General features: G+C 38.6%; 1 protein-coding gene across 3 annotated transcripts in view; it reads right to left on the bottom strand.

Moving 5' to 3' along the window:
- The window catches only part of LOC146553161 (contactin-associated protein-like 4), a 137,909-nt gene that overhangs the window by 56,926 nt on the left and 65,256 nt on the right, over positions 1 to 15,727 (bottom strand). For all 3 annotated transcript variants that reach the window (XM_085253519.1, XM_085253521.1, XM_085253520.1), the window contains exons 3-7: positions 14,459 to 14,652; positions 8,448 to 8,595; positions 6,662 to 6,868; positions 2,355 to 2,530; positions 2,072 to 2,218 (exon numbers count right to left, since the gene is read on the bottom strand). In XM_085253519.1, the coding sequence (XP_085109645.1) occupies positions 2,072 to 2,218; positions 2,355 to 2,530; positions 6,662 to 6,868; positions 8,448 to 8,595; positions 14,459 to 14,652 (872 nt within the window). The remainder of the gene's footprint in view (positions 1 to 2,071; positions 2,219 to 2,354; positions 2,531 to 6,661; positions 6,869 to 8,447; positions 8,596 to 14,458; positions 14,653 to 15,727) is intronic.

The following is a 15,727-nucleotide window of genomic DNA, read 5'->3' as shown; positions in this document are numbered from 1 at the left end:
CTGCACAACACAAAGTAAAGTTACCTTAAAAACCCTCAAAAGCCTTCAGCATCGGCACACCATTCTTCCTCCATTTACACTCTTATTTTCTTCTTATTATTGTCTCCTCAAAGAGCTGTAAGAAGACCCATTTAGTGCCTGTAGCAGATTAGACCACAGCTTTGCAGTTAGTACCTTAAGAGCTGCAGGACCACTCAAATCTTCAGCCATGCGTGTAAATCTTTGAACCTGTTTACCAAGAATTCATGTTTCTTTCTGCTGTTTGGCCCTATACTGTAATGAGAGAGCACATATTACTTCATCACAAGCGCTTCACAGCTCCCAGATGAGCTTGATCCACTCATTGCAAATGCAAAAAACTCTAAAGGCCATAACTCCCACAATGACGAGGCATAAGTGAGTCTAACCACACAACACTGCTTTGTCTTGGCTTCATTAACCAGCTTAGTAGGTCCTTAAGAGCAGCACAAGCATATAGTTCAACCAGCACAGCTTACAAAGCTTGAAAATTTAAGGATAACCTAAATTTACAGTTATGGAAAAAAAAAATTCAAATTCAATTCAAAAAGAAAGTAAACCCTTTTTAATTTTAAAGGTTTACATATCAGGACATAATTTTAAAAATCTGCTAAACTACTAATCCTTTGTAAGTCTCAAAATCACGTGAAGACAACCTCAGATGAAGAGTGCCCCGCATATTGCAACATGACAGTATTTATTTAACAAAAATGCAAAATGCAGGAATATGTCGTTAGAAGTTCCATAACCATAGATTGCAGCCTAATCAAATTAATGAATTAATTAATCATCATCGAAGGGGACCAAAGGGGAGATGTGTGGCCATAATGCACATTTTGCAAAGACACAACAAAGCATATTAGCACAAACACCTCATACCACCTGTCAAGCATGTTGGTGGAGGTGATGATTTGGGCTTGTTGGATCATAAAGTCAACCATGAACTCTGCTTTCTGGTCATGCACCAAGAAAATGAACCTGAGAACACAATGACCTCAACCTGACTAAAATGTTGTGGTACGACCTTAAGAGAGCTGTGTATAAAGCCTTTCATCATTTTAACAGCAGAAATGAATCTGCTGAACACACTTTGAAAATAAACAGTAAAATGGTATTTGGATGGTCATAATGACATGATAGCAGACACATCGCATAACTGACACTTTTCACCTTAGTTTCAATGAAATGTGATTATATCAATGTATTAAAAAGATAATAAAACGATTCTATTTCTTTAAACATTTCAGCAGGTTTAAATTATTCATAGTTTAAAGAAAGACAAAATTAGGTCAAGGGTAGCTTTTTTTCAGGTGTGCTCTAATTCTTACTTGGCTGGCAGAAGCAACACTAGTGGGCTGAACCTGTGAAAGCCACAGCTGCTGGGAAGGGAGCTGTCATGCAGGGTCCATAGTTCTATGCATAGCTCACTGTTAAAGACTTGGACTAATGTCAGCTGGTTATGGTGCAGACTGATGCAAATGCTCTTAACACTCTAAGTCTTCAGTTTGGTTGGTAGAACTGTTGACGTAATGTCCTTACTTTTATCTTTGATATTTGTCTCTACAGTTGAATAAAGCCACTAAAATGGCCTCAAAAACAGAAACCTGGTGTTCACTACATGATGTATAAACACAAACACTGCAGTGCCTTAAAGGATCATTTAACATACATGCAAATCTTGCAGTCTGCAGTGTGCCTGTATGAAATTGGTGAAAAACAAGAGCCCGAAATGTTTTTTGGGGGACAACATTTTTTACATTTCCTTTTCTTTCATTACAGTTTTTCTGCAGGTGAGCACCTTTTTTGATTTACTACACAATGCACACTCTACCATGGGCTCTTCAAATGTTTTTATTATAAAAACCTATTCCTTGCTTTTATGGGGAGAAGCCAACATGCATGTTTTCAGTTTTTTCCCCCTTTCTTAAAGTCCTTTTCTTAAAAACAAAATACAGTTTTCACTGAACCATCTGATGAAGGAGAAAACCCCCCCCAAATCATTAAAAAAGTCAGGTTGTGTTTAAATTGTGTTACACAGGTTAAAATTACTTACCGAAATAGTAACTTGTTGTTTTTTGTTTTTAGCTAGTTCTATCAGGTTGTGGCCATTATACAGCAGATTTTCCAGGCACCCGTTGAAGTTCTTCTTGGAGGTTACTGGTTTCTGAGAGACTTCACTCTGAACTGCCCCCAAACTCAGCTGTATGAAAACAATGATACACAAATAAACTGATTATTTTAAAAGAAGGAAACATAATATCTGCAACTCATCTTCTGCACTTTTGTTTGCACAAAAGGTAGAAGCTAAATTTAACCCTTTCTGTATTTGAAAATACCTGTTCAATGCTCCAGTGGCTGAATTCTGCAGGGATTTGAACCCTCTCTGTGTGTTTATCCACAGTGAGGTTTAGGTGAGAGCCACGCCGCTCCACTGCTACATGATGCCAGTGCTGATCATCCAACAGGCTGCCAAGGGAAACAAGGCGCTGGGGTTCAGTGGATGAAGTCCTGCCTGTAAAAGGGGTCAAGGAAAACAAAACAGCACTTAGGAGGACAAGGATTATTTCTGATTTGACCGTTTTACTCAGGATCCCACTGAGAGGTTCATACAAAGGTCTGTATGAACCTCTATTCTCCATGATGTCTCCTGAATATATCTGCATACTAGCGTCTAATGCCAAACTCATAATAATGCCTAATCTAAAAAACCACAGTGGAAACATGGTGAGAAATAAATTAATCATAGAAGAGCACCACCAGGTCTTAATTAGTGGATAGATTTTTTGCATCCCCCAAAGAACTGCGAGAGAAACTTTCTGCTGAGAGGAGAAACATTAGAAAGAGCTGAACACGGTCAGTCATTAAAAATGTATAAGAAACAGTTTAGAGACAGACAATTCCAACTTCAGAGAGAGAAACACAAAGTTTGGAGAAAAAAAGAAGACAAGCTCTGATGCTTTGTCTGTCCTGTTAATGCAACTATTGGAATGAGTCTTTTTATTACAGTCTGGACAAATAGAAAGAGACAGCTCAATCAATATAAGAGGAAGGATGGCACGGCTTAAAGACAAATAGGTTCTCTTTATAGGCATTGATTAATGCAGCCCTTATTATGTTGTGAGCAGCAAGAAGGAGAGGAAGAGGACCTTATGATAGAGTGTGACAGATGATTTGATTGAAGCTTGAATAACAAGAGAAAACTGGCATCACTATGAAAGACGAAAGGGCAAACAAAGAGAAAATAAAGGAATTTTAATAAATACAGTCTTGCCCTCTCTTCCATTATTTGTTACTTTTTCTTCCCTTTTCACTGTGACTGCCATCCCATCCTTATCTCCTCTCCCTTTTTTAGCAGTACAGAGCTCATGAGGGGGAACAAAGTAAGATATATTTTTTCTAAAGCAGCAAAAAGAATGCACAAGTAGATGATGACTACCAATGCGCTGAATTTTTGAAGAAAGTAAGAAAAATCATGCTGCAAAATTCTATGCTATTCTTAAATGTTTTGAGCTCCATTTTTATTTAAACTGTGATGCAGGGGTCATCAGAAATCAATAGGTTACTTCCTGATGGGAGCAAGAATGCACACAGCAAATATTAACAAGGACCAGGTCACCAGATATAAAAAATTCAAAGGGTAGGGTGATGGAGGCAAAGAAGAAAGGTCATGGAGTCTTAAAAAAAAAAGTAAACGTCACTATACGCATTATGTTTTATTGTGTGACATATCAACATGAAGCCCAGAAAATCAGGCTGTGGTGATGAATAAGAGCAAGGAAAATCTTTGGATAAATAACTGAAAAAAATGACTATGGCATATTTTATTAATGACTAAGAGGGTCAGACAGGATGTGTTTACCTCTTTTTCACAGCATTTGCTGAACACTTGCTGCAGACTAAGTCTATATGATGTGTTGTTGACTGTACCTTATTATGCAGGAAGATGTTTTTCTTCAGGAGCAGCTGTCAATGTATTTGACTCGAAACATATTTTGCAAACTTTGGGATACCAAATAGTTATCAGCCTGGTAAGGTATTAGGAAACTCTCATGGGGTTTAAAAGTGAGTCGAGAGGACTTGGCCAGTCATTACAGGGTGCAAATGGTCCATACATATTCTAACGTCATCTGCTGGCAGTATTTTGGAGTTTCTGTGAATCTGTCCTTCTGTGTTAAAGGGATTAACAAGTATCCAAACATGTTAAAAAGATGTCTTACAGCTCACATCATGTACTGGAGCTTGAAAAAAGAACAATCACTATGTTTGTTTTCCTAAACTGACAAAAGTAAGAGACAAAGACTGAACTGAGTTCAGTCAAAGCCACATCTTTATATGGTATTTACAGGTTTATAGTAGATAAATATAAAGCAGCAGTAATAATAAATCGTGAACAGCAGTCACAAATGTTAAAATAATCTTTCAAATGCCTGTAAACGGACTCCTAGACTGTATTTATAACTAGAGGCTGAAAACATCTCCGTATATCGGTATGGTATTTATAGATGAAAATTAAAACTGTGAAGAAGAGACAAGGGAAACACCGTTCAACCTTGTTATCAGTGTTGCAGTTGCATCGCTGGCCTGCCAGAGAGTACTTCCCATTTGGCAAATGTTTGGACTGTCACAAACACAACAACAAGCTGATCTGAGTAAAGTGGGAGAGAATCTGGGGAAATCTGTTTCTTTAGTATTTTTTAGGTAAATATGGCCTAATATCTAGAATATTAGTAGTATTTTGATTAAATGTTTTTAAGTCTGTTTAAGAGATAAAAAGTCTGTTTTTAAAAAACAGACTTTTTGATTAATTCAATTTTATCATCATATCATATCATTTTAAATCATGAAATATGCAGGAAAAAATAGGATGGGGTGAAGGATCTATTGCTTTATTAAGTATTCAGGTTGTGTATCATGTTTTTAAAAAGTAACTAAGTCATAAAGTAATTACTTTTGAAAATAAGTAATCAGTAAAGTAACAGGATTACTTTCTTGGAGAAGTAATCAGTAATTAGTAACTAATTACTATTTTCAAGTAACTGACCAACACTGGTTATGACAGAAATTTCAATTCTGTTTTCCAGAACAGTGTTGCTGTTTCCTGTGTCGGCTGTTACTTAAGTATGCTGACAGCATACTTGGCTGTGATCTCAAGTAATGATGAATCTGCCTAGTGGGATGAGATCAACCACCTGCCTTTCTGGTGTAAGAAGAACAATCTTGAGCTGAACACCTGTAGGCCGAGGTGATCATTGTGAGAAATATCAGGAAACAGGAGAAACGCTTCCATCGTCATAGCAAAAATGGAGCCCAGGTGGAGGGGCTGGATAACTTTATATAGCTTGGTGTTCTCCCAGGACCTGTCATTAACACCCCAGTGAGGAAAGTCCATCACACGTCTACTTTATTACCTTTGATAATTAAAGGACTGCAAACACCCACCAGGAAGCATGGTGGTGCAGTGGTTAAAACTCTTGTCTCACAGCAAGTTTGAATCCACCTGGCTGGGGTGTTTCTCTCTGTGTTTGTGTGGTTTCTCTCTGAGTACTCTTGTTTGTTTTTAACTCATAGTCCAAAGACACGCACTTAGTAGGGTTAGGTTAACTGATGATTCTAAATTGCCAATAGGTGAGAGTGAGAATTACTGTCCTATCACAATGGATTACACTTGTGTATGCAAGAAATTTGAGTACACGGTTTTGAAATTATGCTAGTTTTTAATTTAATTGGCTGCAAGGTTATTCCTTTTGTCTGTTAAAAAAAACGCTGACATATTTAAGGATAAGCTCATGGACACAAAGGTGTATTTAGCTGCTAATGGAAAAGGGAAAGATGTTCAGAGGTTCGTGAAATGGAGCAAGAGACAGAAGACTGATAGATGGATAACGTACTTCAGCAACCAGATGGGCTTCCCGATGAGAGATGTGCCATATGGTGATGATTCAGCATGGCAGCCAGACAAACTCTGCTTTAACCCCATTTACACACACACACACACACACACACACACACACACACACACACACACACACACACACACACACGCCGTGCATCAACTCTCGCACAGTCCAGCCCTAACACATGCTACACTGAACGGGAGCCATCCATCATGGCTGTAACTAGACAGAGACGCAAAAGCAGAATTTGGAGCCAAGATTTAAACCAATCAGGTGCCAGTATACATGCCATCGATCTGATCCACCGAAAGCCAATCTTAGTAATTTTAGTGGTTTTTATATTGTCCTCAACCTTTAAACAGATGTTCTGCACTAACACAAACAAGTGACTTACAAATATAAAAATACTTTCTATCTTATTAAATCGTTGTTTAGACATAAGCTGTCAGATTGGAACATATTTTAAATTTAAAGAAATTTAAATGTGAAACATAACAATATAAGGCAGTAAACTTTTCATATAATAAAGGTGTTCTTGGTTTTGATACTTCCAATTCAGTTATATTTCTGTAGCTCTGGTTAACAACTTATCTCAACGTGCTTCTTATTTTAAAGACTTTACAGTATTATTTTCTATCAACTTTTCAGCTGATGAAAATAGCATTCATACTGAAATCTCAGCCATACCCAAGTATATTATTAACGGATGTAAATGTTCTTGATATCAGTTAATAGATCTGTGTGTTTACCTTGTCTCAGCAGCAGTAGTAGCTTTCCTCTCTCTAACTCCAGACTGAGGCTGAGTCCTTCCTGTCCCTCTGCCTGCAGCAGTGTCCCAGAATTCCTCAGGGCTTTAAACTTCAGAGTGACAACATCTCTGGATGTCCGCTTAAGCCCAGAAGTCAACCAGTACAACAGACCGCTGCTGCCACCATCAAAGCTAACCACATCAGAGGCTGAAAATGAACGAAAACATCAGTAGAGAACTCAGGACTTTATGTTCAGAAGTCAGTGCTGTAAAGGAAGGGAGCAATCAGATCGAGACATAAGCTCAACTATAATCATGCACCTGACTTGACCAGCTCAAACTGTGATTGTTCTTTCACTGTTAAGGAATATAGCCCTCACATTTTACTAGCCAATAAGAAATGATGTGTTTTAAATGTATGCATTACACACAATCTTACGAGGGTAACACAAAAATGCAAGTGTATCACTTGCTGACATGTAAAAAAGGCTGAATGCAACTACTTTGTAACAAGATAACTTACAAGAAAATTCACCACCTTGTATTTTTTTTTTAAAAACAGATGTATAAAACAGCCTTTTCCCCAAAAGGTTTGTATACTCTACACATTTAACTGTCAGCATGACTAAAGTAGTTAAGCTGTGAAAGCAGAAGTGACATGTGGTAATTTTTGTTTTCAATGCAAACAGCGGATATATCCACTAAAGAAACTGTGAGATACTTGACGTTTATTCAGAGAAAAAATCTGTGTTTTGAAATGTGAAGCTGCAAAAGTTACACGCATGGCTGAAAACTAAGTTGTGTGATGTGGGCTTGCTATCACTTTAATTCATTCAGTTAATCTGTGAAATCTGCAAAGCGAAAAGTAGAGCCAACTAAATTGTTATCACAGTATGTTTTCTGGCTTGAGGAACGCGTGAAATGGATGGTTGTCGAGGTTGATTACAGAGGTGAAAATTAAAAACATGAGCGAGGGAAACAATAGCTGGCAGGCTTTAGGCGCCATGGTGTATTTAAAAAACACACACACACAACAAAATGTTACAATATCAAGAAGGGTGATAATTGATGTGCTAACATCTTGGTTGTAAAAATAATAAAAACCAAGAACACGACGCGAATGAAGCGTGAAACTTAGAAAACAAGAAAAGTTGAAGTATTCAGAGGATACAGAACAACACATACTTAGAGTAATGGTGAAAAAACTTTTTGAAGCCAAATAGAATTTTTTTTCTGTAAACACAGAATTTTTTTTATTGAAGATACATTATTAAAAATGCCACAATATTTCTTGTTAATTAGAGGCTAGAAAAAACTTTGCATTTCATTTCTTTTGAAAACCTTCTTTTCAGTCATTCCACTAATTTATCTTTGTTACTTTTACTTAAGTTTCTTTTAATAACTGTGATAAATTTATAGCCCTTGGATATGATTAAACATAGCTTTAACACACAGTGAATAAATAACTTAGAATATATCAATAATCTAATAATGCTAAGTGGCTCTGCTAGTGTTTTATAAATGATCCCTATTCTTACAATTCTAATTACATTAGTTTTATATTTCTGCTTTGTACACTTACTCATTTCACTTACTTGGTTATTTGAGTTAAAAACTTTGGACCTGTGTAGTTTTGTTATGTCGTCTTAGAAAGCTTCAATTCTTTAATACAATTAAGAGAGAAAGTATTAAAATGAATGAATAAAGTTATTTGATCTGAATCTGATTTGATCTCCTTACAAATCTGTAAAGATTTTCATTTGTCTAGTAAAGAATATACGACTTACTGTAAGGACATCCATAGGTCTCCAGCCGGAGTCCAATCCGACCGTTTGGATTCCAGTCCAGAGGAATGAGACGGATAAAGCGGGCGATCGCCGGCTGCTGCAGCTTGTAGTGGACCACACTGTCTGCGTTACTGTTACCTGGAAAAGACTAAAATCACAGACAAAAGATCATGTGCTGCACTATTCTTACATGAAAAAGCTGTAATTTACTTTTCAGCATATAGATTGATTGGTCTCTGTGGTTTCTGTTTACATCCCCTTCAGTTTGGCTTATCCTTTTTGTTCATTTTCACGGCAGATTTTTGTAGCATTAACTATTTACTTTCTGCACATATATATATATATATATATATATATATATAAAAACACCCAGCACGCCCCTGCGGGCGGTTTATCCTTCAAGCTCGGGTCCTCTACCAGAGGCCTGGGAGCTTGAGGGTCCTGCGCAGTATCTTAGCTGTTCCCAGGACTGCGCTCTTCTGGACAGAGATCTCCGATGTTATTCCCGGGATCTGCTGGAGCCACTCGCCTAGCTTGGGAGTCACCGCACCTAGTGCTCCGATTACCACGGGGACCACTTTTACCTTCACCCTCCACATCCTCTCGAGCTCTTCTCTGAGCCCTTGGTATTTCTCCAGCTTCTCGTGTTCCTTCTTCCTGATATTGCTGTCATTCGGAACCGCTACATCGATCACTACGGCCGTCTTCTTCTGTTTGTCTACCACCACTATGTCCGGTTGGTTAGCCACCACCATTTTGTCCGTCTGTATCTGGAAGTCCCACAGGATCTTAGCTCGGTCATTCTCCACCACCCTTGGGGGCATCTCCCATTTTGACCTCGGGACTTCTAGGTTATACTCGGCACAGATGTTCCTGTACACTATGCCGGCCACTTGGTTATGGCATTCCATGTATGCCTTGCCTGCTAGCATCTTGCACCCTGCTGTTATGTGCTGGATTGTCTCTGGGGCATCTTTACACAGCCTGCACCTGGGGTCTTGTCTGGTGTGATAGACCCCAGCCTCTATGGATCTTGTACTCAGAGCTTGTTCTTGTGCTGCCATGATTAGTGCCTCTGTGCTGTCTTTCAGTCCAGCTTTGTCCAGCCACTGGTAGGATTTCTGGATATCAGCCACCTCCTCTATCTGCCGGTGGTACATACCGTGCAGGGGCCTGTCCTTCCATGATGGTTCCTCGTCTCCCTCCTCTTTCTTGGGTTTCTGCTGCCTGAGGTATTCACTGAGCACTCGGTCAGTTGGGGCCATCTTCCCAATGTATTCTTGGATGTTCCTTGTCTCATCCTGGACTGTATATATATATATATATATATATATATATATATATATATACATACATATATAAAAATTATACATATACATATTACTCAACTCCTAAATCTGAGTTACGTCTTTTATTGCATAGTTTTGGCTTTTGCTTTTCCATGCTTTAATGAAAGTTTCTTTTTGGAATTCTAGACTGCATCTTTACTGCTTGGTTCGCCACAGGGACTCTCTTCTCTCTTCCTGTGTATCAGTCTGCTGTGTAAACACTCTTACAATGGTTTGGATTTTGAATTGCTTTGTGCGATTGGGAGTCAGCTCCCACTTTTACTTTGTTATACAGACCAGCGGTCCCCAACTTTTTTTGCGCCACGGACCGGTTTATGCCCGACATTATTTTCACGGACCGGCCTTTAAGGTGTCGCGGATAAATACAACAAAATAAAACTAGTACCGGTACCGAAAAAAAGAAGATTTATTCATAACACACGTGAAAAGACCCAGGAAAACAGAGTTAACGATAAAAACGATAACAAAATAACGCTGAAAACCGATAAAAACCCTGAAAACCATACATTTCACACCTGAGCCTCAACTCTCGCGGCCCGGTACCAAACGACTCACGGACCGGTACCGGTCCGAGGCCCAGGGGTTGGGGACCGCTGATATAGACCACTAGGTGACTACTTTTACTGTTTTAAATCTGGTATGCAACATTTGCAGTGCATCTCTGGGTATATCTGCATCCATCATCACCAAAGAGCATTAGCATATAATAATACAGGTGTGCAAATACAGTGAATATCAATCATTTTAACAAGACTAAGTCAACAGCCTCCTCTGCTGACACAATTGTGACCATGAACAAAAGGCTAACATCAGCATGCTAACATGCTTACAGTGACAAATGACATAATATCTATCATAATGACAAAACTTCTAGGTGCAACAGATGCATTGAACAAAGTAAGATTCAAACGAAGTATTTCTTTAAGATATGTTTTTGGCCTGAAGTTTTAATAGGTATAGTTAGAAATCAAGACACAAATCACCCACACAGTATGAATCCTAACCTCCAGTCCACCTGACAGCTCAGGCAAGATCACATTTGGTGGAATTTAGGGGGAAATTAAATCCAGGGTCTCTTCCCTGTACCCTGTCTCCCATTGACTTCAGAGCATTTCACCGAGTATAAAGGTTATAAAGGTGGGCTGTATGTAACTAAAAGACACACCGCATTAAGCATCAGGTATCTGATTTAAGTACAAAAATGCATAGTGTTGAAGAGATCCTTAGAGCTGCAGTGAAAATATAAACTGTAAAAACTGTAGCCTGGTGCCAAGACCCAATAAATGTTTCTGGAACATCTGAGTCTGAGAACTTGCACCGTCTTTGTGCAATGATGACAATTGTCTCATCAAAATTTCCATAATAGTTCATCACTTCCATAACCACAACTGTCTGTATAAAATTTCATTTCAATCACTCAAATGATGATTGGATTTTTCACACAAAACTGAGGAAATGAACAAATAAAAAAAAAAGTTAATGGTATTTTGCTCTGATGTTGCTTTGGATTAACAATAAACAGCCTGCCTTTAAAAATGTGAACAGAAAATTGTTTCCTTCTTACTCCGGGCTGGGTGACAAATGGCTTAATTTGGTTTATTTTATTTATTTTATTTTTTTACAGCCATTCCATCTGGCAATCTATCATAATTACATGCATCCTGTGAAGTTGACACGCAGGTTAACTGGCTCCCGCACTACTGAAAAAAAAGCTTATACACCTAATTAACTCATTAACTTAGGAGAGTTGGATCTGCTTATATGGTGAAAAGAAGAATGATGTGTAACTTTAGTAGTGTATATATCTGTATGGTTGTGCCTGGATACTGCTCATGTTTTTAAAATAAAAGCTTCCTCTGTTGTTTCCGCTAAAAGGAACAAATTGGCTGCAGTGCTACACACACACACACACACACACACACACACACACACACACACACACTGATACACGATTCCAGCAAGCACACCATCATATTATAGTATATAAAATTAGCAGCATATGTGAACTGACAGTACTGTTCAGTGGACCCTAGGAGCTGTGTATGCTTGGGTTATGAGGAGGCCTTATTTTTAGACCAAGCAGCTGAACGCAGTTTTTTCATCTCAGCTGATGAACCAGAAGAGCATTCAGCCCAGCAAAGCCCAGACTTCGTGGATTGAGCAGCATCTCATTTACTTTAACAGTCAGAGAAGAGAAAGCCCTGGAAGAGTCCTTGGACACAAACACTCAGTTTTCTGTCTTGCATTGTTCATTCACTTGACATGGACAGGTGCACTAAGACTGCCCCTATGTTAGGCAACTGTAAATATCTGTTAGGTGTACAATTATGTATTATTATTATTATTATTATTATTAACTTATATGAATGGGCTTTTTATCATTTACTCAAGACAGCTTAAAACTCTTGATTCATATAATTTTATTTATACAAAAGAGCCAAGACAAGAGAGAAAGCTGCCAAAGGAAGGTGACTGTCATTGTCTCTCGAGTATCTAACACGTTCTCATCCCAACAGGTAAAATACAGAGGACTTGCCACAGTCGTCTGTATTTTACCTGTTGGGAATGAGAGCGAGTTGGAATGAATCTATAAATGTGTTTTACTTGTGAAATAGAAAATAATAAACCTAACAAAGCATTATGTACGTTAAATCTGTTCACTTTCAGATCCTGAATCAGTTTGGAAAACACTACGTGATGGCCCCAACACGAAGCTATTTTATTGTTGAATTATCAGAAATACTTTGATGCGTTTGTGTTGGAATGGACAGCTGGATCCTGTGCTCTAAGCATCTCTTACCGCCACGAGCGGGTTTATATTGGAGTCAATTGAGAACCCAGAATGTTTCAAACAGACGAGGAAGGGTACCTTTTGCATCACTATGAGATGCCTAGAGGTGTGACAATGATACGCGTTGGGAATGATAATGGGCTGTTTAGTTCTCATTTGGGTCCAAGTCTAATTTCTTCTCTTTGTCTTCTGGGTTTTTTCTGCTTTTTTCCTTGTCTCTCTTTTTGAGTACCCACTGTCTTACTTTGTAGAGTTACTTGCCGTGCTTACCCTATGTGCCTCCGGGAACAATGATACAATTTTAATATCTTCCCCTTAGTTTCCCTTTCTCATGGAAAGAAAGATACAACCCTGCCAGAAAAAGCAGCACCAAGAAGTGGTGTGGTTGATCCGGCTGCTTTGTCATCAACTTTTTCTCTGACAAGCTCTCTAAGCCTGGCTGACTAACTCACAAAAGTTCAGAAACACTTTGAAATGTGACTGGGATTGTGCAGAGTTTATGTAGAGCATCAGATCAACATGTTTTTAAGCTGTGAAGAGCTGTCCTCTGCTCTCTCTCACAGAAGATCCTCAGCACCGAGATTAACTCAATTCTTTTCACAGGAGGAAATTGCCACGGCTCGACTCCTAATCGAAAGCTTCTCTCTGCAGCACTGTAACAAATGCGGCTTCACCCCGGATAAATGGTCATGCTCACAGTGGAGCAGTATACCATATTTTGCATGTGTACTAGACTACTGGATTTGACATTAAAGCCACTGGAGACATATTTACAATGGGCTCACTGTTCTTACAGGATTTTTTCCTGTGTTTTTACAGATCACAAAAACTGAAAACTACTGAGTATCCCTCTGATACTGACCCATATTTTCAAGTGCAAGTCTGACAAGACACTTGCAAAGGGAAAACATCGAAGCAATGTGCTATGAGGGAATGCCTCACTGCTTCTTCAGTCCTAAAGAAGCAACTGACTCATTGACAGTCAAGATTTAAACTAATATAAAATGTGTGATTTATGTAGCATTACCATTCCTATAGCTGGGATTTATTTATCCCAAAGACTGCAGTATTTTATTTAATGTTCAAAGCAGTCAGGCAAGAGACGCAGCTTCTGAACCTTGTAGAAAGAAGTTAAAAAGTAAAGTATAAAACTATAGCCAGTAGCTGTGTTACTTAGCTTATAATGGAGACTGAAGGAAGCTAAAAACTGTGTGATGTTTGTAGTGTGCAAGTATCACAAACATGTAATTTCTATTCAAAAATCGAATACAGAAAACAATCCAACTATTATAACATCCTTTGAAGTTTTTAAAGTCACCCTCATGTCCATACCGTACATCAAGTGAAAGGACAGGTGAGACTGAATATGTGCATATGTAAAGACGTCCTTGAATTGAATTTAAAACAAAGTTGTAGTTTTCTTCAGTTTAGCATTCAGAAAGCCTTTAGATTAAATTGCACAGCCTCGGTCTCCTTGTCTCACTTGTGTCCGTCAACAGCAGCTTAAGTGTTTTGGCAACAGGTCAGCATAGTCAGCAGAGCCCTTTCATTGGTTCATCCATTATTAATGAGGAGTCAAGGGCTTCTGATGACTGTGATTATCTCTGCAGGACTGACTGATTCGTGCAAATCAGCTCTACGAAACACCAAATCGTCTCTAAGTATGACTGTAGTGGTCCAGGAAAATTAGCTGCAATCAATAGGATTATTTTTTCAGTGTAATGATGCTTGTACATTTCTACTTGTGTAGTTTTAAAGGTATTTTTGCCATATAAGCTTTCGTTATACCTGTTTAAATTATTAAAATCATTAAAACACTTCTATAGTCTTCAGTTTGTTGTTTTGGGACTACTATTGCTCTGTGGACTCACCCCAATACTGTCCTCCTGTCTGTACTGCCTCCAGTTGTGCCCCGTGTCACTGAACATCAGCAGGTAAGACGTTAGCCAATCAGAGCTGCCATACCGGCCCTGTGTGGCGACAGCTGTGATCTTGGTCCGCTCACCCAAGTCAACCTCGAGCCACTGATATCGGTCTGAAATAATAGGTGACCAACCTCCAGCTCCTGCAGAGACACAAAAATGATAAAAACAAAAGATTGAAAGAACTTTATTACATTTCAACCTTTGAGGTGTAGAAAGTAATAAACTTTCTTCTGTGTGTATGTGTGTGTGTGTGTGTGTGTGTGTGTGTGTGTGTGTGTGTGTGTGTACATCTGTGTTTGTGTGTCAGTGTGTGAGAACATGACAGATTAAAGAATAGCTTGACCTTTAAGTCATGTTTAGTTGTTCCAGACGCACAAATGCATTGTAAAAAATACTGTCAGCAGTTTAAAACTAATTTCTGTGCAGTGGCTGAACACACGGTTTCTAGGTTGTTCTTAACTTATTTTACTCAAACAGATAACTTGTTATTTTCAGTGCAGAAAATGTCATTTAAATGGGTTAAGGACCTCAGACTGCTGCTCCTTTATTACAGAGAATGTTTCTTAATAGCCATTTAAACTCAATACATGTTGGAATTTCATCACAAGTCTCTTTGGTCTTTATAAATCAAAAGAAGAGTAAAAACAAAGCCTTTTTTCAGAGTTACAAACTTTCACTTTCAGACTTTAAAGTTTTTCATTTGTGTCTCTCGTTTGTCCTTGGGTGAGTTGTTTTGCAGATATCCTTACCTTCACACTTACTTTCTAACCGTACACACACACACCAGAGGTGTGGACTCGAGTCACATGACTTGGACTCGAGTCAGACTCGAGTCATTAATTTTATGACTTTAGACTTGACTTGAAAAAATGTTCTAAGACTTGTGACTTGACTTGGACTTTTACACCAATGACTTGGGACTTGAATTGGACTTGAACCGGTTTACTTGAAAAGACTTGATATTTTACCCCAAATATAAAATTTAACACGCATATTATATGGAGATTGAAAATGTGACGTCATTCACGGGTAGAACCGCAAAGGATTCTGGGAACTCGTGGCAAGCGGTACTAGCGCACGCAGGCTTTCAATTAAAATCAGTCACACAGCGATAAAAAGAAACACAAAAATGTCAAGAAGCTGTTGTATTATTAACTGCAATAGCCGGTCGCATGACAGCCACGGAAAGCCGACGGGTAAAGAGATCGGTTGTTA

Source organism: Mchenga conophoros, linkage group LG18 (assembly GCF_057382185.1).
Source record: "Mchenga conophoros isolate Kocher_MC1m ecotype Shallow Benthic linkage group LG18, M_conophoros_male_GT1.1, whole genome shotgun sequence".
Classification (NCBI taxonomy): Eukaryota; Metazoa; Chordata; class Actinopteri; order Cichliformes; family Cichlidae; genus Mchenga; species Mchenga conophoros.
The sequence above is the reverse complement of the archived record's forward strand: the minus strand, read 5'-3'. Positions and strand labels throughout refer to the sequence as shown.